Source organism: Camelus bactrianus, chromosome 19, assembly GCF_048773025.1.
Source record: "Camelus bactrianus isolate YW-2024 breed Bactrian camel chromosome 19, ASM4877302v1, whole genome shotgun sequence".
Taxonomy (NCBI): domain Eukaryota; kingdom Metazoa; phylum Chordata; class Mammalia; order Artiodactyla; family Camelidae; genus Camelus; species Camelus bactrianus.
Window position 1 is genome coordinate 23,187,445 of NC_133557.1, and position 27,667 is coordinate 23,215,111.

At 49.0% G+C, this 27,667-nt stretch overlaps 1 protein-coding gene across 3 annotated transcripts in view; it reads left to right on the plus strand.

The window, feature by feature from the left end:
* The window catches only part of SLC9A8 (solute carrier family 9 member A8), a 63,836-nt gene extending 37,971 nt beyond the window's left edge, over positions 1 to 25,865 (plus strand). For 2 of the 3 annotated variants that reach the window (XM_010958622.3, XM_045519304.2), the window contains exons 9-16: positions 470 to 608; positions 2,088 to 2,193; positions 9,414 to 9,530; positions 11,730 to 11,812; positions 14,423 to 14,534; positions 17,717 to 17,937; positions 19,901 to 20,047; positions 21,063 to 25,865. In XM_010958622.3, coding sequence (XP_010956924.1) covers positions 470 to 608; positions 2,088 to 2,193; positions 9,414 to 9,530; positions 11,730 to 11,812; positions 14,423 to 14,534; positions 17,717 to 17,937; positions 19,901 to 20,047; positions 21,063 to 21,170 — 1,033 coding nt within the window. In that variant the 3' untranslated portion in view covers positions 21,171 to 25,865. Of the gene's footprint in view, positions 1 to 469; positions 609 to 2,087; positions 2,194 to 9,413; positions 9,531 to 11,729; positions 11,813 to 14,422; positions 14,535 to 17,451; positions 17,938 to 19,900; positions 20,048 to 21,062 lie in introns of all 3 variants that reach the window. The other variant, XM_045519306.2, reaches the window with a different exon arrangement.
* The last annotated feature ends 1,802 nt before the right edge of the window (positions 25,866 to 27,667 follow it).

The following is a 27,667-nucleotide window of genomic DNA, read 5'->3' on the forward strand; positions in this document are numbered from 1 at the left end:
CTAGGCCGTGCTTCTTGTGGTCCTGGGCTCCCTGCCTCCACGCACGCTGCTCCCTCTGCCTTGGGTGCTTCCCCTCATTTCTTCACCTGGTTAACTCTTCTTTATCCTAAGTCTAAACCCAGCCCATACGGCATGAAGAACCTTCCTTGCCCACTACCCATCTGAGTGAGATGCTCACCCTGTTTCTACACAGGGGTTTCTCGAGACGGTCCTTGTTCCAGTCTTGTTTTTCTCCCTCATTAGACTATAGAGCCCCCTAAGGGCAGGGACTTGTTCTCATCTCTGAAGCCCCAGAAACTAACAGGGTGCCTGGAACAAAGTAGGTGAACAAATAAATGTTTGACTAGTGGTTTGCATGTTGGAATGAATGAAAGAGAATAAGCATGAAGTAAGTTTTGAGTTCTACGTTAATTTCTAAAACTTTGTCTATCATATTTTAATTTCTTTCTGTTTTTCTTTTGCTTCCTAGCACAGCTGAAGGTTTAACAAGGAAAAATGTATCAGATGTCAGTGGGTGGCAAACATTTTTACAAGCCCTTGGCTACTTCCTCAAAATGTTCTTTGGCTCAGCAGCACTCGGCACTCTCACTGGCTTAATCTCTGCATTAATATCCTTTTAATATGATGAAAACGCGTGGCTGAGAAGATTATTCTTAATTACATCCATCTCACGTCATTTTCTCCAGTTCCTTAAGGGAGCCCATTTTAGTCTAAAGTCATATTTGAAGGAGGATTTTTATGCTTAGTTTTGGTTTCAGGAACACTTTAATTTAAGCTCGAAGATTTTAAAATTTAACATGTGAAATCTAGGATGTCACTTTTCAAAGCCCGAAAAACATGTAAACTATTGGATACCAGCTCTGATTTTGAGGGCTTCTCGGTTCCCAGAGTATGCTGACCACTTTCAGATGAGTTTCATTTTCCACTGTCTCACGTTTCACATTCAGAAAATTGGAAATTAATTTCCTTTGAAAATATCAAATCAAGAAAATCTCTACCCCACTGACACTATTTATCTGGAAGGACCGGAAAAGAGACTTTCAAAGTGAGCTCCATCTAAGTTGTCTGCGCTGATTTTGTTGCTTAACAACCCATAAGCTTTTCCAGCCAGAGGAGCAAAGAGTCTTGTTAAGGCCGTTGACACCTTTATTGCTGTAGAAAATTCATCATGTTTAAAATAGGAACAGGCATCAGATCATTTCTGTGTGAGCCTAAGCCTGTGTGCGTCTTGGGGAGATGGCCACCTGGCCCTCCTGCATCAGCAGTTTGTCTCACAGATGGCCAGAAAAGCCTCTGTTGCCTGAGACAGGCATGTTTGTCTGCCATCCTGTTGTGAATTTTCCCCTCGACTCCTTTGTCCAGAAGTCTAAAGGCTCTACTGAGTTGGCTGACAACTTCTCATATTGTACCAATAAACAGAATGGAAAAGAAAACTTTTACCAGATCAGTATTTTCCTTTATATTTATCTCTTTCTTTTAAATATGGGGGGGACCAAGGCATCTACTGTAACGAAGCCCAGTAAGTAGTGCTGTGAGCTCCAGCATAGGCATGTGAACAACGTTTGAGTATGTGGAAGACTCTCCTTTCACAGGAATGTAAGTTTATAAATGTCCAAAAATCAGAAAGAAGGTCCTTCATTGAACCCCAGGGTTCTAGAAGCCCCATTAGTGATCTCATCTAATGTCATCAGAGAAGTGGAAGAGGGACGTGGCCCTGGAAGGAACCTGGCAGTGTGGCCTGTCCTCAGTGTGTCTGCAACTTTGTCCCCACCCCCAGCTCTCAGCCATCCAAGTCGGCATTTCCAAATGAATTGACTTAGGGTGATTTTAATTTTCTCCTACCATTTGTCTCAGGAATTTATATCTCTCCGTCTTTTGTCAGATTCCCTTTCTTCAAATAAGAGTCTCCCTACAAAGAAAAAAATCCATAATGATAAATTTTCACTGTTTACCTTGGAATGTTCCCAAATCTTTGTGTCCATTGTTTGTTTACCTTTCATTTATATTTGGAAGGCAGCAGTTCTGTGACTTCTCTAGCTCACTGTCAACTGTCCTTTGATTATTTCTCCTTGACAATTGTCATTCACGTGCTAAAGCATATTGACTTGAGGAAAACGCCTTCCTTGGAGTTTGGCATGATGATCATTTTTGCTTATCTTCCTTATGGGCTCGCAGAAGGAATCTCACTCTCGGGTAAGTGACAGAGAGCATTGAAATGCTGGGGTTGACGGTGCACTGTCCTGCCCGGTGAAAGAGGTTATGTAATTTGGGTCACTCTCAATCACAAGAGACAGTTACAACTCAGAAGAGCTTAAGCAGTAAGAGGGGTTTACTGGCTCTCTAGGGACACATCTGGACTTAGACCTGGCTGGATCCAGGAGCTCAATGTTGTCTCCGTCACATTTGCTCTTTATGCACCATCCTGTAGCAGAGATTAAAGTATCTTTCCCAGTGTTGCCTGTTTCTCAAAACAAGCCGTCCAAAGAGCTTTCACTCAGAGGATGCGGTCAGACTGCCAAGGGCAGTCAATCCCTCTGCCTATCCCTGGGCCCTGGGCTCTGGCACCCACTGCGTTCTTTCACTATAGTTCTGCCTTTTCCAGAATATAAATGTCATAGAAAGGAAATCATGTAGTATGTAGTCTTTTGTGACTCATTTCTTTCAATTATAGTAATATTCTTGAGACACACCATGATTTTACTGTGTATCACTAGTATAAACCGGTATAAACAGCAAATTGAGCCCATTTTTTCCATTCACCATTTGAAAGACATTTGGACTTTTCCAGATTTTCTCTAGGAATATTTGTGCATATTTTCATTTATCTTGGGAGTAAGGTTGCTGGGTCACATGGTAGGTATATATTTTACTTTATCAGAAACTGCCAAGTGTTTCACGAAACGCCAGGACAATTTTGCATCACCGCCAGAATGTATGAGGGAGTTCCAGATGCTTCATATCCTCACCAACACTTATTTTAATTTTAAAAACTTCAGCCATTTTGATAGGTGTGTCTCAATTTGATTTTGATGTGCCTCGGTTCTCTTTATATTATTCTTGGGATTCCTTGAGTTTTTTGGGTTTATAGTTTATGCAAGTTTATAGCTTTCATCAAATTTGATAAATTTTTCATGTCTTGAAATATTTTTTCTGTTCCTTTCTGCTCTCCTGTTGGGACTCCAATTACAATATCCTTTGCCTTTAAAAAGAAAAAATTCTTTTTTATGATAGTCTCTTCTTTGGCTATGCTCAGTCTCCTGTTAATCCCATCCAGTGTATTTTTCATTTCAGATACTGGATTTTTCATCTACAGAAGTTCTCTTTGAGTCATTTTTATATCTTCCATTTCTCTCCATATCGTGTCCATGATTATCTCTACATTCTTGAGCATATGGAGCATATTTATTAAAGCTGTTTTAATGTCCTTGTTTGCTATTCCATCATCTGAGTCAATTCTGGGTCTGTTTCTGTCAATTAATTTTCTTCTGTTTATAACTCACATTTTCCTACTCTTAGCTTGCCTACTCATTTTTGATTGGATGCCAGTCATTGTGAACTTTATTGCATTGTTGAATACTGGATTTTATTGTGTTCCTTCAGAGAGAACTTTCTTCTGGCATGTATCTAAGTTTCTTGGAATGAGGTTAATCCTTTTGAGGTCTGCTTTTAAACTTTGTCAGGGCAGGTCCAGAGTAGTCCTAGGAATGAAGGCCTTGCCCTTCTAAGGGCTGTACCTCATGTCTCACAGATTATGAGATTATTCCACTCTGCCTGGTGGGAGCACAAACTATTCCCAGCTCTGTGTCCACTTAAGCAATTATTCAGCCTACTCCTTTTAAAGTTCTTTCCCCAGCCTCTCGGAATCTCGCCCCACTCGAGTGCAGAGTGATATTGGCCCAAGATTCTAGAAGACCCGGGTGTGGCTCCCCAGAGCTTGCCCTCTGGGCGGTGCCTCCTCTCAGGTATTCTGGCTGCTTTGGCCTCCGCCTTCTCTCATCTGGCTCCTCTTCCCAGCAAGACTGAAACTGCTGGACTTAGTTTGGGGTTCCCTTCCCTCAGCCTGGAAACTCCATCCACCCAGTAAGCTGGGCTGGGGCTGGGGTAGCCACCTTGTTGCCTTTCTGACAGAAATCAAGCCCTACCCTGCCTCCTGCTCAACATCAGAGAACAGTTTTGCCTCGTATCTTTTATCAGGTTTGCTAGTTGTTTATGGCAGGACGGCACTTTTCGTAGCAATTATTTCTTCACGGGCAAAGGGGAAGTCCCGGCAGTTTCTGATGACTCCGTTGGACAGAATCCTCCTTCCCACAGGTCACTATCTGGAGCCACACATGGGTTCTCTGTGAGCAGGTCTTGCCAAGGAGGAAGCAGAGAGGACTCTGGCCATTTTCACTGGAGAACTTTGTAAACCTCAGGGTCTTGTTTGTTTTTAATCCAAGTTCTCTTGGATCATTTTATCACGGTATCTGCTATCCCATTCCCTCTCTTACGTTTCCTGAGTTTGGGCACTCGCATAAACATTACCTATGAGTCATTTGGCTCTAGCCTAGCTATTTTTACCTCTGTTTTTCTAAATTGTTCTCCACCCCTTTGAGAGGAACACTGAGTACCTGTTGGCAAAGACACATATTTCATGCATCCTCCGTTTGAAATTTGTGATTAAAACAAGGGAGTGTTTTTCTTGTCTTTTCCTCAGAGAGGCCATGTTTTCTGTTTGTAGAGGTTTTGTTTTCTTAGGGACCTCTGCTGTACACGCTAATGGGGCCAAAGAGAGCACACACAAGCCAAGAACACACTCATCTACCTCTGCCCTGGGGCTGTTTGTCACACAGCGTTCTCAGAGGCAGGTAGGATAGCTTCGTACTGCAGGAGAACGAACGGGAAAGGTGACAGTGCTGGCCTCTCCTTCCTCTTTGTGCTCTGCTTTTCCTGACGGTCACAAAGGACTGAGTGAGTGGTTACCAGGACCACTGAGCAGGACACTTTACCTAGGAATCATTTGCCTAAATTTATATGTTTAGATCACAGTGGTTAAGGACACCAGACAGACCTGGGTTTGCATCCAAACTCCGTCTCTCATTAACCCTGTCACCTCAGACAGCAGACTCAGCCACTCTGAGCATCCACTTCCTTGTGTGAAGTAGACATAAGAAAAGCACCCCTGAGGCTTGTGGTGAAGATGCAGGTGAGAGTCCTGGCAGAGGCATCAGTGTGCATCATGTCAGGGTGACCATGCATCCTGGTCAGCCCTGACACTCCCAGTTCTCCCCTTTTGTTCCAACACGATAAATTAATAACACCCCCTTTTATCCTCAGAAGTGTCCTGGTTTTAACAGCAAATTGAATAATCGCCCTAATCATTACTCAGTAAGCATTAGCTATTCTCAGAGTCTTTGTTCTAGTTCCGTCAGCGCTAACTAGTACTGTCATTCATTCAAGCAAGTTTGAGGGCCACTTTGCCCTCTGGCTCTAAAAATTCAAAGATGAACAGATTCCACCCTTGCCAGTTCGGCCAACTCTAGGCTGAAGGAGGGGACTTGGGTAGAGCGACTCTCTGTCAGGGTGAGTCACAGAGAATGGAACTTTGGCGGTTGAAGGATAAATTTGTAAGATTGATCAGGACATAACACTTTATGTAAAATGTTGGGAAGATGTTGGCCAAAGATGGGATGTGTTATACAACACTCATGTGCACAGGTGTGTATCCAAGGAATTCCTTTGCAGCACTGCCTATGAGAGAAAAATTGGAAGTAACTAAATGGTTATCAGTAGTGGGAAAGATTGTGTACATTTGACTCCATATTTCGTATGAAATACTATGCAGCCACTTAAAGAATGAATTTGACCAATTTGTACTGCCATGGAAAGAGCTCCAAGATACATTGTTAAGTTTTAAGAAAGAAAAACCATTCATTCATCCATTCAGTGAATACTACGCTATGCCAAGAACTCTCCTTGGTATCAGAGCTTATAGTAAACACGACAAGATCAGGTGTTTTTCTGCAAAAGAAAGATAAAAAAAAAAAAAGTAAGCAAACACATACGATAATTTCAGGTAGTGAGAAATGAGGTTAAAAAAAGAAATCAGAAAAATGTGATAGAGTAGCCCTGGGGGCAGAAGCATCATGAGATAGTGGGTCAGGAAGGTGTCCTGGAAGGGGTGGCACTGGGGCTGACTTGTGTGGTGAGAAGGAGCCGGCCAGGGGAGGATCTGGGGACTGAGTGATCGGCAGCTGAACAGCAGGTACTCAGGGTCTCAGGTAGGCCTGAGGGGACTTGGCACACTCCAGGAAGAGCAGGGAGACAAGTGTGGCTGGGACCAAGGGGCACAGCCCCCGCCCTGCAGGGTGCTGTAGGCCTGGAAGGAGTTAGGATTGTGTTATACATACAAATACGAGTGTTAGAGGAGTTTTCAAAAATCTCTGTGCCAGAAATATGTGCCATAATCTATAATACAGTCCTGTTACTACTTTTTAAAAGATAGTATGAACTTTGTAATGGCGTAGTAAGAGCGCTGGCAAGCTGCACGTCGAACGGTTAATGGTAGTTACCTGTGGGCAGGCGGTGTGAATAGAGTCTCTTGTTTTACTCTTTACCCCTGAGTCTGGATGTTTTATAGCAAAATATGTTTATTGTTGGGCAATTCACAGAAAAAACTGACTGTGGTTTGACTCAGCCTTTCAGAAGTGCCTCCTGTTGTACCCACAGTAAATTGCAAGTGGTAGAAATTGTACATGATACTTTCAGCTTCTGCCTTTTGGACTTGAATCCCTCTACTCTGTTTCTTAATTGCATTTGAAACAATGGATTTAACTGAGACTAGAAGTGGATTTCCTCCCTTCTCCCTCCCTCCCTTCTCCCTCTAAGAGGCTGACCAGTTCGTTGCACTGTCATCCGCTTCCTTAAATGATTTTGCCTTCTAAAAGAAGTAAATGTGTCAGGATTCTTTCTTACAGGGCATGTTTCAAATATCCAGACATTTTATCTCCAGGCATGAGCCTTTTGGCACCATTTCCCCCTTCACTGTTTTTGCAGCCTGTGCCGGTGGCAGCTGCAGTGGATGAGGGTGGTCTGGGTGGTGGAGATGTCACCTTGGCTTAGGGAGGGCACGTAAGGCAGACACTTGGGCTGTCCCTGGGGCTTTTGCACCCACTGATGACCCTGATTCTTTCCTTCAGTCCCTGGAACTTAAGAGATGCCCTGACCCCAGACCAGACTGGCATAAAGGTTCACTCTTTCATTTGCCAGAGGGCCAGAGGGTTTTTATATAGTCCAAATTCAGCCCCCAGATGGGGTTTGTTTATCTGTTCAGAAAATTCTTAAACATTCTAATTAGTTGTTGTCATTAAAAGCTGGAAGATTTCCCATAAGAAACATTTCTGGCATCTCTCAAAAAACAGAAGGAAGAGTGGTCAGCACTAGGTCCTTATCCACAGGGCTGCCATCAGCCCTTTGTAGTTGGGCTGGTGCCTTCTTTGTCCATGTGCCACCCATCCACTGATCATTTTTATCTTTATTTTTATTGTCTGGCCCCTGAGGAGTTTGGGTTTCCGACCCCTGGCTAAACCAGCCAGCCAAACTGCTTCTGTCCTGAGCCTGTCTCCTTGTTGAAGAGCGCTGAGGCAGGACAGGCCAAGGTGGCAGGAAAGCTCCCTTGAGGCGCTGGCAGTGGGCTCTCCTGATGTTCAGTCCCAGGGGAACTTCCACCTTTCACTGTCAGATCTGACTTCCCAGAGCCTTCTAGAGTGGTTATTTAGTGCCGGGACTCCCGCGGGCTATGACAACCTCTTTGTGTGGGTGGAAGGCAGCTCCTGGAAGGCTCCCCTGGAGTTGACTTTTCCTTCAGGGTCAGAATTTCAAAGTCTCAGCTTTGCAGTGAAGCAGGCTGGTGAAACAAAGCCCTTTGAAAGCCCAGAAGCCAGCCGTCTAGCATTGGACTGCACAGAAGGGAGAGCCTTAAGATCAATCCCATACGAACGGAGTGTGTCTGTGCTGTGTCCTCCTCCCCCAGTCTCCATGGTTGGGGTCAAGGTCCAGACCCAGGTTCTGGTCTCTCCCTTCCGTTTCACCTCATGCCTGTGGCATTGGTGGTTTTGTTACAGAGTCAGGAAGGAGAAGCTCTCCAAGTGGTCACTTGCAGAAACTGACTGAGGGGAGCAGGTGAATTGAGGGAACAGCCTGAGGTCTTGTTGTGCTTATCTAGCAGAGCAGAGGCTCAGAACAACTCTTGACTTTCAGAGTCTTCTCCCTGCCCTAAAGTAGCAAGTAAAGGAGTCTCCTGCCCTCCTTTTCCTTCTCCGAGCTTGTCAGATGTGGCTCATGGGCAGTGTTGCTGGGATTTCCTTGTCTAGCCTCCTTTATAGGAAAAATGAAATAACAAAAGAATTTGCTGTTTCCTAAGAGTACTAGGAGATAAAATGTTCCAGCTACTGCTGTCTCTCTGGCTAACAAATGCCTGTTGGGCACCGCAAAGAATAGGGTTTTCCTGTATTTTGTAAGGTACTGTTTATACAGCAAGCTTAGCAGTTGAAACATCTCCAGTGCAGTTCTGTGATTTTCACTCTTTTATTGGAGTTAGCCAGTGATCTGTTTCTACAAAATGGCAGAAGTGAGTTAAAATTTTGCTTATAAAGTTTGAGTTGGAATTCATGTATCTTGGCAGCTTGTTTAGTGACTTTGTAAAAGTCTCAGCTTCCTTACATGAAATAAAGACGTCTTTGCTGCTGCCCAGCCAGGGAGACACTGAGAGGCAACCCATGTAACTCGCTTCAGCAGGGATTAGGGGCAGTGGACAGAAGCTGAGACTCAAATCCCATGTATGCAACAGAAGTTGTAGACTCTCTTGTAGGGAGTTTTACAGAAAAGACACATCACCTTTTTTAAACAACACATCTCTTTTCATATTTCATAGTGATTATGGGAAAATTCAAAATTAAAGTACAAAAAAGTAAATCAAAATCCATCTGTTCTCCATACCCAAGTTCTTAAGTTCCCTTTCTGACCCAAGAGTGGTTCACCTGCCCTCCTTATGTCCATGGATGACAGTGATGGCTCACACCTGTCCTGCCCTGGTCCTGTGATGGGCATTTTACATGATTTACCTTCATTACCCTCCTAACAGTTCCATGAGCCAGTACTGTTAGTCCCATTGTACAGATGAGAAAGCTGAGGCTTGGAGAGGGGAAGAAACTTGGCCCAAGGTCACCGAGCCAGTAATGAAGCTGCCAGAGACAAGGGCCCTTAGCATTTCTCTGCAGCCTCAGGTATTATTTTCCTCTCCTTTTTCTTAAAACACCTAACAGTATAGGCCCCAGGGACTTGTGGGAAATGTGAGGCGTTATTTGTATGTCGCACGGCAGGGGCTTTTCTGCTCTGTTCACGTCTGTGCGCTTTGCCCCTTTGTCCCTCTCCAGGCATCATGGCCATCCTGTTCTCAGGCATCGTGATGTCTCACTACACACACCATAACCTGTCCCCCGTCACCCAGATCCTCATGCAGCAAACCCTCCGGACCGTGGCCTTCTTGTGCGGTAAGTTCTGCCTCTGTGTAGCCCCGCGCGGGCCTGCCCGGAGCTAGCTGTTCTTCCTTGCCCTGTACTAGGAGTCCGTTGAGATTTTCCCTGGCAGAAGAGGCAGCAGAATTCCTCAGAGCCGGATACTGCACTCCCTTATCTTTCGCTTGTTACTCTGGCTTTCACATTCCAGAAAGTAAACCAAATACCTAACAAATGGAATGTTGATGCCTATAATTTTAAGACCAAAAATATTGAGAACTACTAATTATGAACATTTGGGACTCATGTATTTGTAATATATTATAGTGATATTTCCAAAAATGTGTTCCTTGGAACCGATATTTATGTGAGTTAGGTGAAAAAAGACTCCATAGTCAAAAAAGAGTTTGGGAAATCCTGGGACAAATAAAGTTTAACAAGTTTCTAAACTGTAAGGCTTCAGCTAACGTGCATGGTGAGTTTCTAAGAGAAGGATGGAGTTACAGTATTTCCCAAGCTTGTCCGCAGACCCTTTGTTCACAAGAGCATCTTGAAGGACGTGTTAGAGGTGTCATAGTTGGGCTGGGCCACATCGTGATGGCTTTTTCTTTTAAGCAGTTTCAGTTAAGCATCACACTCTGATGAACCCATGTACCTCCTCCTTGTTTATACCTGGGGGTAAAAGAACCGCTCTCACACTGTCCCTTTACACTGGTCTCCACGTGGCTGTGCCCTGCCTGTCGTCATCAGCTCCCCCTGGCATTTTTGGATGGACTGTCTCACTTCGAAGCACTCATTCCACGCTGTCATGTACTGGGAGTCAGGGGCAGGCTGTGCAGGGACATCATTCCACAGACAAGGAGGCTCAGGTGCCGGAAGGGCAAATGACTTGCACACAGTCCCATGGCTAAGAAGTGAGTCTGGAAGCTGGTCTGTCTCTTCCTGGTCCAGTGGGTACTGTTTCCACAGCACCCCTCTCAGAAAGCCGTGGCTGAAGACTCTGACTCCCACAGTAAAGAAATGAGAAGCAAAGCAGCCATCAAATTCCATTTTGTACCCATGAGATTTTAAGTTTGATGGTTCCCCACTTTTCATGTGAGTGTGTGGAGCACAGGCCCTGTTGGTGGGCATGGACACAGATGCTGTCTTTTCTGGAGAGTCATTTGCCGCATCAGTCTGAATTTAAAAGGCACATGCTATTACGCACAGGATATTTGCTGTAGCTTTTGCAACATCAGACATAGAAACGGTCTCAATATCCATCAAGGAGTCGTTAAATTAACCATGACTTAGTCATGTACTAGTATGTACGCTGCCAGGGAAAAGCATAACGTAGATCTGAATGAGTTCTAAATGAGCTGATTTAGAAAGAAGACAAAAATGTTTGATAACAAAAACATTCAAGGGGAGAAAGGTGAGTATACTGTCCAGCTTGATGGCTTGGTCTAAAAGGATAGACATTTGAAGGAAAAAACAGTGCTGAAATGTTTTAAAACAGCCCTGCTGTTTTATGATACTTAACTGTTTTAAAATAGAGTCTTTGTCTCCCTGGCCATAAGGCTGTTCTGGGGGATATCACAGTCTAAGCAGAGAGCCTAGTGCTAGCAGTTTATAAGGTGCTTTTTCTTAGGATACACAAGCGACTGCTTGTGCAGCCAGAGTGAATATCAGGCTCTTTTTGCCTGGTGGAGTGGAGCCAAGAGGAGGAAATGTATCTCTTCCTGCAAATCCTGCAGGGTGTAAGCCGTCTTCTAAACTTTGTGGCAGCATTAAATATATGAAGTCAATCATTTGGCTTTGACCGCTCTGGCAAGGAAGTTAACAAAGGGCCCTTTCACACTAGTCACATGACATCTGCAGTCATTTGCTCTGAGTTTTTGCCACTTAGGCCGCAGTTGGGATCCTTGCTAATCACAGTGTTCAGCAAATGGACAGATTCATATATTTATCAACGTCCCTGGGAGGGAGAGTATTTATTTGCATGGGTATTTGACAGCTGGTTCATTAAATTAGGAGATTCTGAACAGCAAGCACATGCTGCTTGTGTGATAGAAAAAAATGAGAGAATCAAAGTACAAGTCTGACCGAGGTACTAGTTGCAAGATCTTCCAGAAAATAAGCAAAGTGTTATACTGGATTCTGATTTACTTCTGAATGCTTGCTTGTATAATGATTCCGTGCTATATTGGAAGAAAGTAGTTGAGGCTGAGTAATTCATTCTTTGGTTTGTTTCAGAAACGTGTGTGTTTGCATTTCTTGGCCTGTCCATTTTTAGTTTCCCCCACAAGTTTGAAATTTCCTTTGTCATCTGGTGCATAGTAAGTATTTTCCTTGTTTTTTTTTTTTATTTAATTACTTATTTGTAGATCAATAACCACATATTCCGGATTCATTTTTGTAACTGTTAACTTGTCAAAGTCAACAGCTACATAGACAACCTTCTGTTTAAAGTTTCTTTTGTTAAAATTGTAAACATGCAGTTACAGAGAGGGATGGAATTGAATGAATAAATATCCCCAGAAAAGAATTTTTGCTTGGTTTTTAATTTTAAACGGCCTTGAATTGTTGTAGTCTTTTTAAAAAATGACCAGATTTTTATGTTAGGTGGTAAAAGCAGATTTCAGAATCCAACGTGTAATTGAACATAACCATGTAAAAACAGTATGCATAGGAAAAAGAGGCTATGTAAGGAAGTACAGCTAAATGTTCACAGTGGTTGTAGAACTGGGGATGATTTCTTTTTCTTTTCTACTTTTTCTGGATAATTATAATGAATATACCTGATTCTTACTGTGGTTTTCTTCAGATGTGTCCATTTATTAAGTATGACCTTGGATACTTGTTCAAAGTAGAGATTATATGGCCCTTACCTCCTCTGGAGATTCATCCAGAGGAATCATCCCAGGTGATTCTTACCATTAAGAGGTTGGGAGGAAAGTGTTATAATTGGACAGGACGGTGGCAGTAGGAGACAAATTAAAATATACCTTTAAAAAAGGAAAATAGAAGTTGAATCATTTGCAGTAAAATCAGGTCTTGTGAATGGATTGGGGAATGGAGTGGGAGAAAAAAGAAATGTTTAGCATTTAAAAGAAAGGTCCAACTCTCTCAGGCATCTGTTCAAAGTGACGTGAATGGTCTGTAACATTTGGGCATGTGGCCTGGTGTTCCCAGGCCCCTCCTGTGTTCTCCTCAGTGTGAATCCATCTCCGGCAGGTCCTCCTGCTGATTCGTACTCCCACTCTTAATTTGATCTCTTTGTTATCTTTTTAGATCCTCTGTTAATTTAAGGCACTTAAGAAGCCTACCTTGTTCTTGAGTTATCGTAATTCATCTTGAGTTAACATTTATTACCAATTCCACTTAATAAAACACAGCTATTGAGAGACAGACTTTTTTTTTTTTTTTAAATCACTGTCACCTATCATGAGCAGACCAGTGAGGCCTACCTTTCTGGCATATGGAGAAACTGTGACAGACAAGATAAGGAACCCCAAGGAAAATGATGCTTCTCCTTGCAGCCTGGTGCTTCTGCCTTGGTCGGCACAAGCTCATTGCTTTTGTCTGTTATCTGTTCTCCAAACTCAGGTTTCAAGACAAGAGAACAGCAGCAAAAGTCTTTTACAGAACGTATAACAGCCTTTAGTGTGGTCACTGGGTAAAAGGGCCCACATTTGGTCAAACTAAAACACAACTGTAGAAATGGAAGATTGGATTTCAGTGGGTGAAGCAGGGAGGTGACTGTCTCAGCCATGCTCTGGGAGGAAAAGAAAAAGGGGAGGATGCCAGGGCTGGTAACTCAGTTTCCCCTGAGCACCGAGTCAGGCTGGCTCTGCCAGTCCTGGAGGTGGCCTGTGCTATTCAGGTGGATGACTTAGACTCACTCAGTGGTCAAGGGCATGGGCTTTGGGGGCTGAACCAGGTTTAGGACTTGGCTCCATCACTTCCTGCCTGGGTCAGCTTGGACCGGTTACTTAGTACTTAACCTCTCCCTGTCTCAGTTTCCTTGTCTCATAAACGTAGACAGTAACACCTACTTCATAAGACTTTTGGAAGGATCTAAATTTAACAAGATAATGCATATGAAATGCTTAGAGCATTGTCTGGCATACAAATGTTAGATGATTGGGAGCAATTATTGTTAACTTGACCGTCCAAGGTACACAGTCCAACACACACTCAGTTCATGCTGGTTAAAAAATTACCGTAGAGCCTCAGAATGCCCATGTCTTATTCTAGTCAAGTAAGTTATGATGAGAACCAGGATGAAGCATGGAAGTAAATTAATAAGTAGTTTCAAGAATCCACTTAGATAAGATTTAAACTTTACGTAAAGCTGTATTTCGTTAAGACCAATATGTCTTTGGAGATGGCTGGGAACCAAAAGCAAGCAACTGGCTAGGCAGAACCTACCTAAACATTTGTTTTGCTCAGGGAGCAGCATTTACGGTCATAGGTAGGCCTGTCTCAGTCTTCCGCCCTTTCCCTGAGGAGTGGGGCCCCTGAGGGAGACGCAGGAACACCTTGTCTGTCCCTCCAGAGCTAGCCCATTGGGAGTGATTAGTGCAGGCCTGTCCCATGGTGGAGCACCTTTGGAGGAGCCAGATTGCCCTTAAATTAATCTCCGGACACTTCTGCAACGTCTCTTGGCATTACTAAAGCCGTCATTGATACCTTGTTAGTCCTCTCTCTCTGACGATGGAAACATGAATGTACAAAGCTTTATCGTTTCCCAGACATGTAGAAACTGGTGTCTCTGGCAACACACCCCTCCTCGGTCTCTGCCTAGCATTGTGTTGTTCGTGCCTTTGATGGCGAGGGGATGCTGCCTTTATAATGGGCGTTACCGGGTCTGTGTGAACGTCCACACACTTCAGCTTGAAAAACCAGTGGTTTCCATATAAGACTTAGTTTATTGCTATTAACAGGTGCTTGTACTGTTTGGCCGAGCCGTGAACATTTTCCCTCTTTCCTACCTTCTGAATTTCTTCCGTGATCATAAAATCACACCGAAGATGATGTTCATCATGTGGTTCAGTGGTAAGTCCAATCTTGAATGAATTGTTGGGGGAAATACCTGTTGTAAAGGCACACGCCTTGCAGAGAGATCGTGTGACTATCTGCTGGAGCCTTTGGAAACGAGTGTGCCTCAAACCCCCGACGATACAAGTGCCCATTTAAGGGCGTCTGCTGTAATCCAGGCCGCGGGCGAGGCCCTTGCCAGGCAGTAGCCCTCCCCACAGCACTGTGAGATGCGCCGTGCGTGTCTGTTCTGCAGATGGGGACGTTCAGGCCCATGGACAAAGGACGCACTTGGGAGCGAGTGGCCACGGGAGGCAGAGCCAGGATTTGCCCTCCTCCCCTCCCCTCTCCTTCCTGGACAGACAGCAGCCCTTTCTAGGCTGAAGTAACAAGGGGCTCAAAATTAAATGGTTAATGTTTAAACTTTTTTTGTACTGCAGATAGATTAGGATTTTTTTTTCATTCAGTCACTAAGTTCAGTTGCTGTTCAATCTCATATTCCTCCACTTTTTAAAGGATAGAGATGATTTCATAAATCTTTGGCTCCTAAAAAACTGGACCCATAGACATCTTTTTATATATACATATTTGAGGTATAGTTGGTTTACAGTGTTGCGGGACCCATAGACATCTTATTAAATTTATCCATAGACATGTCATAAATTTATTTTTCAGCAATACATCCAGTTCTTTGTGTTTTCTTATTTAAATATTATAATTAAAATATTTCCTCTGGGTTGAGATATAGAAACATGCTTTGTCAGCTGTTTTCTATCCAACAGCGTACCTGTACGTTTCTCACAGATCTCTCTCGTTTTTCAAAAGGCCTTGTTTAAAATATATACCTATATACATATGTGTGAGAGAGAGAGAGGTAGGTATGTAAGTATGTATAATGAGAGAAAGTTTTTTGCCAGTGAGGAAAAAAAATTGTAAAGTAATTGATCCAAGGTCTTGAAAATCTCAAAAAAATCTAAGAAATGTATCAGACATTTTACAAAGTTATGTGAGCTCTTCGGGGGTGGGGGGCATGGTAAGAGACCTCTGTGGGGAAGAGGGGCTGTTTTTCAGTGAGAGCTCTTGATTCCAGGTGTTCTCTGCCAGGCTGTCCCAGGCCTCTCTCCACTGATTCCCCCCATCTCTTCCCTGGTTCCTCAACCTGCCTCCACTGGCTCCTCCATCATCATTTCAATAGTTGAAGATTCTCTCCTTCCAGCAAAAACCCAGCTTCAACCAAAATCCCTACCCTACATCCCTTCCAGCTACTTCCCCATCTCTTCCCATCATGGCCAGACCTCTTGAGTGGGCTGTTCTTGTCCATTTTCCCCACTTCATCATCTGTTCACAGGGCTGGACTTGGCCTTGCCTGAGTCCCCAGCGACCTCCTGCAGCCATACCTGGTGGGCAGCGGTCAGCCCTCGTCCCCCGCATCTCCTTGGCTCTGGGCTCCTTCCTCCAACCCACCTGCCTTCTGACTAGAGAGATACCCTCTTCCTCTCTTTCCTTGGCCTCCTCCAGGCCATGCTCTGGTTTCCATCCTTCCCTTTTGGGGTCTTTTCAGGCTCCTGCCTGGCTCCCCCTCTTCCTTTACTGGCACCTCAAATGTTGGCTTCCTCAGGACTCAGCCCCAGACCCACTTCACCTCTCACAAGCTCACCTGTCCTGTGGCCTCAACTTCCATCTAGTTCCCACCCTCCCAAAGCTGTTTCCTCTAACCCAAACCTTTCCCCTGAGATCCAGACTCCTGTGTCTGAATCCTCCTTGGATGTCGTGGAGACATTGTGGGTTCACTGTCTAGGACTGAACTTACCTTCCTGCCCAACCTGCTTGCTTGCCAGCATCCCTCTTCCACAGAAGACAATCATGTGTATTATAGCAGGGGCGTGGCCAACTCTTACTAAGTGTTTGCTGAGTGCACATGCTGTTCTGTGCCAAGGCATTTCATCTTCGGGCCACCAGCAAGGCAGGCTGTTTCCACTTCCGCATGAGAGATTGAATTGAGTCACTCGCCCCAGCCTGGGAGGCCCCGGAGAAAACGGGGGCCAGGGGGCGAACCCAGTGTCAGAACCCAGGCTTCTGACCACTCCCCACCATGCGCAGACCACTGCACAGCACGGCCCCTAGGACCTGGGCATCCTCTGGACCCATCCCTCCCTGGTCACCCCACCTCCCACTTGCCCCTTGACCTGTTGCTATCACTCCTGAGTCTCTCTTAATTCCACTCCCTTCCCCTGTCCCCGCTGTGCCCTCATGTGGGGTCTAGGCTGCTGCCACAGTCACCCCCATCATGCTGTGATGTGTCTGCCTCCATGTCTGGGTCAGATCCTGTCACTTATGCTTTGCCTGCCCCCTGCTTCTTCGGGCCCTCCCCATCGCACAAATCCTTGTTTGGTGTCTCTCCTCCCTCTTGCTCTTGGAGCTCCTGTTCCCCTCTCTCTGGCACCAGACAAGTCGGGAAGATTTTCAGAGAACGTGCTGTTTCCCAGCTCAGCCCATGCCCCTCTGTCCAGCCAGCAGCCTCCCAGGGGACCAAAACGGGGAGTGTGGGAGAGGCCCTGATGCAGCTCCCTGTGCTGCTGGCCACCACCAGAGCAGCCCCCAGCCCGTCAGAGCTGCCAGGAGCTACCCAGGGGCCGTGTCTTCAGATACAACAGGAATTGGGCAAATCTCATTCTGTGCTGTTGCGGGTGAAGCTGTGTGACCCTGGGAGGACACCTCCTTGTCTCAGTCTCGGCCCCGCATCTGTTACTGTGGAGACTAACAGGACCGGCTCTGTGGGCCTCCCATGCAGAGCAGGTGAGATTGTGCCCACAGAGCACATAGCACAGGGCCAGGCACACACGGGGAGGGCTTGGTCTGCACCAGCTGTCGTGTTTCTAAAACGTGAGCCTTGGGCATGAGAAATCCTCACATGCACACACCTGGTGCTTCACAGCCTGGACAGGTCACCCCATCAGGTCTGCTCAGCGCGCTGTGAAGTGGGAACGAGGTGAGCTTCTGCTGGGCGCCCCACTCTGTGCCTGCTTTCCTTGTATCCCCGAGCCTCACAGGATGAGTTTGCATTCTCCAGGGGGGTCTGTTAGAATGTTGACCGGCCATGATGCCGGCCATGCCCAGATCCCCGAGAACCAAGTCAGCACCAGCGCTGCCTCCTCCCTCCTCCCTCGGTCTCCTCTGACTCCCTTCGCTGTGCCCCCCAGGGCTGCGGGGGGCCATCCCCTACGCCCTGAGCCTGCACCTGGACCTGGAGCCCATGGAGAAGCGGCAGCTCATCGGCACCACCACAATCATCATCGTGCTCTTCACCATCCTGCTGCTGGGCGGCAGCACCATGCCACTCATCCGCCTCATGGACATCGAGGATGCCAAGGCACGCCGCAGGAGCAAGAAGGACGTCAACCTCAGCAAGACCGAGAAGATGGTCAGTGCCGGTGGGCCAGGTGGAGGCAGGGTGTGGGTCCCCGCTCACAGTCAGGAAACGGGGAAATGAGATACCACTTGGGGATGCTCAGCTCCTGTGCTCACGCACCCACACACACACCAGTTCCCCAAACTGAGCGGGAGGTTGGATTCAAGTTCTGAAGCATCGCTCTTTGGTGCGGGTTGTGTGCCAGCCTCGTGAAGCCACTGAGGCCTTGGAGTGGGAACATGGACCCGTACCAGACCCTCCCAGGAAGGTTCCTCCCCTGCCAGTAACCATACCAGCCCATCAGGCCCAGGACTAGAAGGTTTCCAAATCGCGTCATTCCCCGGCATCTGCGGAAGTCCTCCTGCAGGGGCCTGAGGAGGCTCTGAGAGCGGGCGGAGAGTGCACTCCATGGAGGACAGATGAGAGCGTGGTGTAGGACTGGAGGGGCCCGGGCCAGCCGCAGCAAGCCTGAGGCCCCTGCCCCCGCCCACCTCTGCCTCCTCCAAGCCCTGGGTCAGCTGTGGTCGTGCCTTCCCTGCCCCACGTTCGCCCTCGGGCCCCGTGTGCTGAGCCAGGCTCTCCGCCCTGGCCTCCCATCCTGCCTTCCCGCACTGCACACTTTTCCCGAAATGCATCTTTTTCTGGTTCCCTTAGTCAAGGCCATCAGTACCTTTAACCAGTCATGGAAGGCATAGAAATCCTCAACCAGAAAATGGGGAAAGGGGATGTGGCCCTCTTCCCACACTGGAACGTCCAGGTCTGGATCTTGGCCTCCAGTCTCTGCCGGGGCCTCTCAGGCCCGGGTTGTGCCGCTGCCGGGGAGCCTTCACATGACCTCAGACTGGGCTGCTCACAGAACTTTCCTCACTCTCAGTAGCCCTGCTCCTCCCACCCCCATCCACCAGCTTTGTTTTCAACAAAAGCTCGAGTCAAGGTTCTCAGACCTTTTAGTGGGTGTCAGAATCAGTGGAGCGCTGGGGCCTCACAGGTCTGGGTGGAGCTCGAAGAATCTGCATTTCTAACCAGAGCTGCTGCTGCTGATCCTGCAGCCCTCCTGTGGCAAAGCCCTGCTCTGGGAGAACCAGGAGGTTTGCTTGGAGAGGGAACAGCTGCCTTTTAGGGAATGTTTTCTGTGGTGCTTGCGTGCTTCCTTGGACTGGCTCAGGTCGCCCTGATAAGTTCAGGAAGGTGGTCTCATTTTCCATTTTGCAGATGAGCACACTGAGGCACAGAGAGATCAAATCACAGAGCTGAGGTCACACAGACTTAACCACCACACTCTTGTAGCATCCTCCAGGTGGGGTTCCTAGACCAGTAGCCATCTTTGGGAACTTGTTAGAAATGCAGATTCCTGGGCCCCATCCCAGGCGTGCTGAATAGGGAATTGTAGGTGGGCCTGATGGGCCCAGCATTTTATGTCACAAATTCCAGGTGATTCTGATTCAAACTAGACTTTGAGAACCACTGCTCCACAGCTGGGAAATGCCCTCCCCAGCCCTCACCCCTCCTACACCTACTCGGGTGGGGGGTGCAAAACCCGCCCCTGCAGCGGGTGGGTAGTCCTTCCTCTCCAGATCCTGCCAGGATTGTTCTCTCCCCCCACATCCACTTGACCAGCAAATTCACCCAGAATGGGCCACCGCAGGCAGAAAAATAGCAAAAGCTGCCCTTGTTCAGCTCAGCCTAGAATAGTTCCCAGTCCTGGCCGCACACAAGAGCCACCTGGAGCGCTCACAGCCGCAGCTCATGCCCAGAACTTCTGACTTACTCACAATTCTGATTTTCCTGCATATCCATCATGTTCTTACACACCTTCCTGCCTCCCTTTGGGCTCCCAGGAAGCCCCCTGCTGCTGCAGTTTGGGTTGGGGACACTCGTGGCTGAGGTGAAGGGCTGTGAGGTGGGCTGGGTGGCATGGGGGCTTTCAGAAAGGTGTCAGCTGAGGATCCCTCGGCTGCCTTCCCTCCCCCCACAGGGCAACACCATCGAGTCAGAGCACCTGTCCGAGCTCACGGAGGAGGAGTACGAAGCCCACTACATCAAGCGGCAGGACCTGAAAGGCTTCCTGTGGCTGGACGCCAAGTACCTGAACCCCTTCTTCACGCGGAGGCTGACCCAGGAGGTGGGACATGGGCCAGGGGTCCCTTGCCTTCCTCCCTCAGGACCTGCAGTGGCCTAGAGCCGGGTGGGCAGGGAAGGGCCACGTGCCATGTTGGGTGGGGGCCCAGCCAGGCCGCCTCTTCCCACTCAGCCTTCTCTCCTTCCCCAGCCCAAGGGCTGGATATGCTTGTGGAAGTCAGCATCTGCTGTTTTTCCTTTGCTGCCATATTTAGTGCTAGTTTAATAATAGACTTGTTCACGCAGTTTGGTTTTCCTGGATGATAGACTTGGGACATTGATCAGCTACCAAATCTGAGCTGAGGAATTTCAGTCATGCCAGGGCCCTCAGGCAGTGGCTCAGGGCTCAAGGCTCAGGCCGGGCACCACTGGCCTCTGGGTGACAGTGACACACTCTCACAGGAGCCAGCTTGGGTCTGCTTTGCTAAAACCGGCATCCTGCCTCATGCAGGGTTGGGGTGGGGTTCTCACAGCCGCTGCCCCCCTCTTTGGTGCTGAGCCCCATTTTCCCTCCTTCCCAGTCACGATCACTGTCAGCATGTGAGTTCGTACTGCGTGCCCGGCGCTGTGCCACATGTTTTCTGTGATCGCTTCCTTTCATTCTCCCAACAACCCGTGCAGTAGACGCAGCTGTCACCTCACTTGACAGCCAGGGAGACTGAGGCCTGGAGGGTGATGTAACCCTCTGAGGTCACATAAAACGATAACGTAGCAAAGCTGGGAGCAGAGCCCAAATGTGTCTGATTCTGCCATGTTTTTTAACATCATGCCATCCTGCCTCCTGCTCCTTGTTTCTGAGTGACACTGCCCTTTATCCCCCCCTACTACACACACACAAAAAGAAAAACCCCAACTTGTACTCGGTCACTAGGAATTTTGAAATTGCGTGTGGCCTTGCACCCTGTCCCCCTTCTCCCCTGACAAGGTACAGAACGGCTCTCCCTCCCTCCCTGACCCAGACCCTGACCCTGACCCTGACCCTGACCACTGACAAGGGCTTGGTGTGTCTCCTGCCCCAGGACCTCCACCATGGGCGCATCCAGATGAAAACCCTCACCAACAAGTGGTATGAGGAGGTACGCCAGGGCCCCTCAGGCTCCGAGGACGACGAGCAGGAGCTGCTGTGACCAAGCAGGACGCCGTGGCTTCTGGGCAGGTGGGGCCGCAGCACTGCCGTCCGGCCTCCCCATGGCTCCCAGGACAGACACCCAGCCAGGGCCCCTGAGGAGGGTGCATCTGGCAGCTCTTCAAGGGGAATGGAAGCAGGTGAAGCCAAGACTGGCCGTCTTAACCCAGGATTTCCTAGGCCTTTGGAGCCATCTGGCTGCTCCCGAAGTGTCCTCTCCCCACTCCTCACTGAGCCAGACCTCTGCTCTCAGGGTGGCTTCCCCGCCTGCAGATTGGAGGGACCACCTGTGCAGGTAAATGTTTCCTTCTGCTTCTGCAGCTGAGGGGACAGTCTGTCCAGCCAGGGTGCCTGCAAGGAGGAATCTTGCTCTGGGCCCGCCGTGCAGGGGCCCTGCGGAGCGCCGGTGTGCAGTGTCTGCCATTCCGGCCACTGCCTTCATCACAGGAGCCCTTCCCTGCTGGATGGGGGGCGGTACCATCAGGGTGAGGAACCAGCCGCTGTTTCCCTGTGTTCATCAAGGTGCCCCTGGCCTCAGCAGCAGCAGTTCTCATCTAAGTGGCAGGCGCGGGAATGTTGAGAGCCTCACACTCCCCTTTACAATGTTGCTTACACTCTCTGAGAAAGAAAAACTGAGTGACCTTTTTCTTCTTTACCTCTGATTGGTACCTCACAGGCTGTCTCCCTGGGTGGCAGGCAGCCACTGCCCTTCTCTGGGAATATTGTGAATGTTTACACTGGCACCCAGCAGAGCAGAGGGCACAGGCCCCTCTCTAGAGCCCTGTTGGAAGCTGCATCCCTGGGTTTGGGGGGCTAAGCGAGCCTATCCTGTGGGGTCAGAGCGCCCTCTAGAGGGAAAATCTGGAGGTACAGGATTTATGCTGGCCAGCTGCTGCTGTCTTGAATTCAGTTTAAATTCATGCACTTTTACAAAGGAGTGAGAGCCTAGCAGTCACCTCCCTGACCTTACTTGATGGCCCTTGCTTGCTCAGAGGCCCCTTTTCCCGGACTTCGTGGGATCTGCCCACCATTTATCTGCTGCACCTTCACTGCTCATCAGCATTTTTTTCCCTCTCCCAGTTCTCCACCATCTTGGGTCCTATTTGTCCCCTGTGCCAGGGTCTCAGCTCACCAAAGCACCTGAGCAGGTGCCAGAGCAGCAGTGCCCCCTGGTCCTCCCATGCAACTCGTCCCCGTGACTCCAGCGAGCCAGATGCCTCTGAGTCTCACCTGCAATCTCCAAGCAGCCACTGCTACCCTAGGGCTTGCTCACAGAGGGCTTGCACACACTCTCCATACAAACACACACCCTGCCCCGGTCCCGTGGTCCTGGCCCTGGGCCATCTCAAGGTCATGTCCAGATGAAATGAGAGTACCAGCTCCCGCATCCACCTCTCACCAGCCCTGTAACAAGGCTCCTGCTCGCTTGCCTTTGCTCATCACTGGCAGTTCCCACATGCGCCTCAGCGTCCCAGCTGGAGCCTTGGGACTCAGCACCCTCTGGGGTGGTTTAATTCATCATGTTCATGTCCTTGGTTCTCTGTTGGGGACACAAGGGGCCAGCTTGGGCTGGCAGCAAGCATTTCAATCTCTTCTGCCTCAGGCAGCGTGACTCTGGATGTCAGGAAGGACTGACCCCAGGACCCTCCAGGACCCATGCGCCCAGCGCAGGAGGCCAGGCCCCTGCCCTAACCCCTTCCCTTTCCCCAGAAGTGTAAGTGTAAAGCCAGTCAGGCAGGAAGCACAGTTTCTTTTTCATGCATGAAAAGTAAATTTGTACTTGATAGTGGTAAAATATGATCATTTTTCTTTTTGTAATCTCCTATCTTAACCCTATAATTTGAGCCAACAGGATTATTTTACTTCACCTAATATCCCCACTGGAAGATGAATGCCGTCCATAATTCTGGTCTCCATCATTTCCTGTTTCTTTTTAGTGGAAAAGTAAGAGAAGAGGTCAAAGAGAGGGGACCTTTGTCCAGACATGGGCAGGGAGGTGGGAGGCAGGGATCAGAGACCAGATTGTTCTCTCATTCCCCAACTCATAAGTAACTTACTTTCCCCCTGAAATTCAGAGTCTCATCATTGAGGTATAAGTTGCACTGTCAATTCAATAGCATGCCCGGAAAAAAAAAAAATTGTGAGTTCATAGATTAACGAAGACAGGATCTTCTCGGTTCAAATTGCCCTTTGTCACCAGGTCCCACCTGGCTTCCCACTCTTAGCTGAGACTTGAAAATGACACTAAGTAGAGAAGCATGTAGGGGACTTGGTGGAAGGTCCCGAAGTCTTGGCTGTGGAGGTGGTGTGGGGAGAACCAGCCCTGGCCTGGATCTCTTGTGAGCCTCTTCTGCCCCCTGCTGGCCAAGTGAGGGTTTAGCAGCCTGGGAGGGCATTTCCCCCTGGGGACGGGGTGGGGGAGTAACTCATGTTCCTCAGCAGTATGTCTGTTCAGCTTTGTAACGGGCAAAAGCCCATCGAGAAATATGTTTCTGGTGGACTTTTTTCAGATGTCTTTGCCTGAGAATCAAACTACTGCTACCTTCAGCATTCCTAAATAATTCTATTGTTTGGGGCAATAAATGCCTAGAAGATAAAAAAATATATATCCAGCATAACTATAACTTCCCACATACTTATTTCCTTTTAGATCTAGGCCTTAGGACAGGAGAACCACAGCACGTAGAGAAGGTTATACTTTAGAGGGAGGTGAAGGCTAAGCCAGTGACTGCCTTTGGGAAAGCTGGCAGGTTAGCCAGTGAACTCTGAAGACATGCTGTCTTGGGGAGCTGGGGAGTCATGTAGCAGTAAGCCTCACACCCCAAGGCTCCCCTGGCAGCCCCTCCACAGTAGGCCCTAGGATTTTGAACTTCTTGGAATAAATCACATGCTTTCTGCCGCCCTGTGGTGGCAGGACTCCTGGAATCGATTGTACCCTGAGGCTTGGGGTGTGAGGGCTTACAGGGAGAGGAGCCAGCTTCTCCCAGTTCCCCAGAGATCAAGTTTGGGCTTGGTGGAAGGTGGCTTAGGTCCATAGCCTGGTGCTCACTCAGCCCAGGGGCTGACCGAAGGCAGCCTGCCCTCCCCAAGGCCAGCCATCTCTGTTCACAGTAGGAATACTGGCTGGGCCCTGGCTGACGTGAGGCCAAGGGCCAGGGCCTGGCCCAGAGTGTTAGCAGCCCCTGGACTCCAAATCAGCCTCGGGAGGCCCTGATTTGCCTGTAGATTCCTTTGTGAGCAATGAGAAGTAGAAAGATTGGTGAGTGGGGAGCCTTCTTAAAGCCCATGTCAGAGGTGCCATCAGCAAGACTTGGCCTCATGAGGCCTCAGGTCCACACATTTGGCAGAGTCCTCAGCGGGGTAGCCACAGCCAGGATCCCCCTTCTGCTCTGGTGGGGAGAGGGAGGGAGGGGCAGGATGGTGGCCGGCTTCTGCTCAGGGTGCAGGTGTGGCTTAGAGTAGGTCTGGTCTTAGAACTGATCTGGTTCTAGTGTGAGAAGGGATCTCTCAACAGCAATGATCTGCCATGGATTAGGACTTTAAATTAAAAAAAATAAATAAATAAAGATCCTCTGCCACTTCCCCATTCCCTCCAGAATGCAGGCGTGTGTTTCTCCTACTGCATAGTGGATAGGAAACCAAATCTGAAATGCTATTGTTACAGCAGCCAGGATCATGAAGAGGTTGTTCTAACAGGAGCCCAGTCTCCAAAGCCCCAGGCAATATGTTTTCAATGAAAACACCACGGTCAAGAAGGCTTAGAATAAGCAGCCCCTTCCTTCCCTGTAGTCTCCTGCCACCTCTCAGGACGGAGTTTGATATCCAGGGACTTCCACTGTCTCTGGCCATGTTATGAAAGGAAGGCTTTTAATTTCCCCCGGCCCACCCCACTTTTTCACGCTTTCCCACCCCAGCCGACACAGTCTCTAATCCCAGAGGGAAAAACATCCGTGGCCTTCCCTACCCAGGAGCTGGTCTTCTCCCAGCTGCTCTGCGTGAGTGTCCTGACCTCAGGACGCGGGAGCTCAGTACCTGTGAGCGCAGCTGCGGGACCCTGAGGCCGAGTGACTGGACGGGGAGTGTGCAGTTTGGTGGTCAGAAGAGAAAGGTCACCTGTCAGCACTGTGGGCCACTGTCCAAGGAGCCTGTCAGCCACGCGGAAGAGCTGCATCGGCGCGTTCCTGGTGCCCAGCTCTCGGATCCCGGCCCTGCTCTGAGGAGCCGCCCAGGCACAGGCCAGGGAAGGCTCCTTGCTCGCCGGGCCACTGCGAGGTTCATGGCTACCAAAGGCTTTAATGCTTTCTCCAATACAGCTCCTGCAAAGCTTGATTTGTTCCCAAGGTTACTCAGAACCTTGTTGTTTTGAGTAATTTTCTTTGTAAACATGAAGGCTTTTGCAAGCATTGCTTTCTGACTTAAGGACCATTGGGAAGGTCAGGCTTGTTCTCTTGTCCTCCCCAAGTAAGCGGTGAGAGGCGTTTGTTAGGTCCTGGTTCCTGAGAAATGATTTGCTGCTCTTCCTGGGGGGCTTCGGGTTGGGAGAGGAAGGTGGGGCAGAGGTGGAGGGACCTGTAGCTGCTAGGCCGGAGCCTCTGCCCTGTCCGACAGGTCCCTTTCAAGAATTCAACAATGGTTGGAAAACAGTAATGTCACTGGATACTTATTTAGAAATAAAAATGAATGCTGCTGAATCAGAGCCAGTTTCTGTGTTTGTGTTCTGTGGCTTTGCAAACGCATGGGCCACAAACCCCTAGACTTGGCTGTCACCACCTGCCCGTCTCCTCTGGCCAGATGCCCGGCAAAACGCAGTGGTCAGGAGGCAGGAGCATGGGCTTTGGGGCGCGATTCCTGCCTCTCTGTCCCTGTTGGGCTGTACCCCGTAGACCTGCAAGCCTTGTAGCTGCCCAGCCTTGAGACTGAAGAAAGAGCGCAGAGACAGCAACAGAGACCTCAGTGGCGGTGGTGGTGGTGGGGTCTTACACAAAGGGCCCCAGAGCGACACCCCTCCGCGTGCGGCAAACACCACAAAGCGGCAGTCTTCGCTACTCCCAGGAGAAGGCTACTACCTATGGGGGGGATTGACATCAGCTGGGCTCATCAGTTACCAGGGACTAATTAAGCCCTATGATTAAGAAGATTGGATAGTCATGTGAGTGAAGCAGGGCCTGGTGGAGCGGGTGGGGGGGGCGGGTACAGAGCAAAAGAGCAGCCATCTTGAATAGCCTAAGCATACAGTCCCTTAGTGAGGAGGACCTGAGACCAAACGGGGGGGCTCAGCTCAGGCCCAGCCTCCAGCCAGACCACGGCTGCTTTTTCTCACAGGTGAGGGGGACCCACCTTCCCCAGGGCTCGCTGGCCAGCCACTCTCCTGCCGCTTGGGATCGCAGACCAGCCCCTGGTGGGCCTTTGCCTGACTGAAACCAGGCTCTGAACCCGCCCAGCCGCGGGAGCCTCTGATGGGAGGTGGTGGCACTATCTGTGTGAAGTCTTCAGCCTCTGTACCCTCTTGTGCTTCCAAAAGGCATCCGAAGCTGCTTACAGTAACAGGTATAAGCAAAAAATACACATGATATAAAGCAAAACCAGGTGGGAGATCCCGTCCTGATCCCAGGCTACTTCCCACAGGAAGGTCAGAACTGGACCTCCTGCATCCCCCACCCCAGCCAAAGGAGGAAGGGGCGGCACGGGGAGAAAGTCACACCCTGGACCCTTCCTATACCTGGCTGCAAACCGCACACCCCCCAAAAAATGCCTCCTGGCATCAGGAAGAGAACCAGGTTGGGGAGCAGGACTAGTGGGAGGCACACGTGGCTCTCAGCTCCCTTCCCCCTCTGACAGGACCTGGGGTCAGAAAAGGATGTCTCCACCATAGTGAAACCGAGCCAGTGTGATGACAGGTGGCACTGCAGTGATGGGGCCTCTGGCTGATACAAAGCAGACTCTTCCCAGGCCGCATGGGAGGCTGGGAAATGGAGCAGAGTGTCAGCCTGGACAAAATGGAGCCCTGGTAGTAAAGCAGAGCAGAGCCCGAGTGGCACCTGCCGCTGGGGGAGCTGGGTATTTTCAGTCACATCTCAACCTACTCAATTCCTAGAAAAAGCACTCTGGATAAAGAGGAGCAAGCCAAGGAGGAAGTATTTTCCTTAGAAGCCAGAAAGCTGCAGGGGAGGGTCACACAAAGTTGAAGGCCCCATGGCCCCCACTTGGTCCCCAGGGGAGCAGAGGGACGATGAGGCCATTTCTGGTCAACTCCTCTCCTCTTCTCCCCTGATAATATCGAAGAACAGGCCTGTGACTCAGTTCCGGCAGGAGAATGAAGCAACATCTTGGGGAATTTCCAGGACTGTTTCCTCACACTCAAAAATTCATTCATAGAAGGGAAGCACCCTCTTCCCATTGTCTGGCCTTTGCCTCCCATTATGTGAGAATGCAGTGCTTAGACCCGCGGCGATTCGGAGACAAGGGAAGACCTCACCAATGGGCTGAGCAGAAAGATGG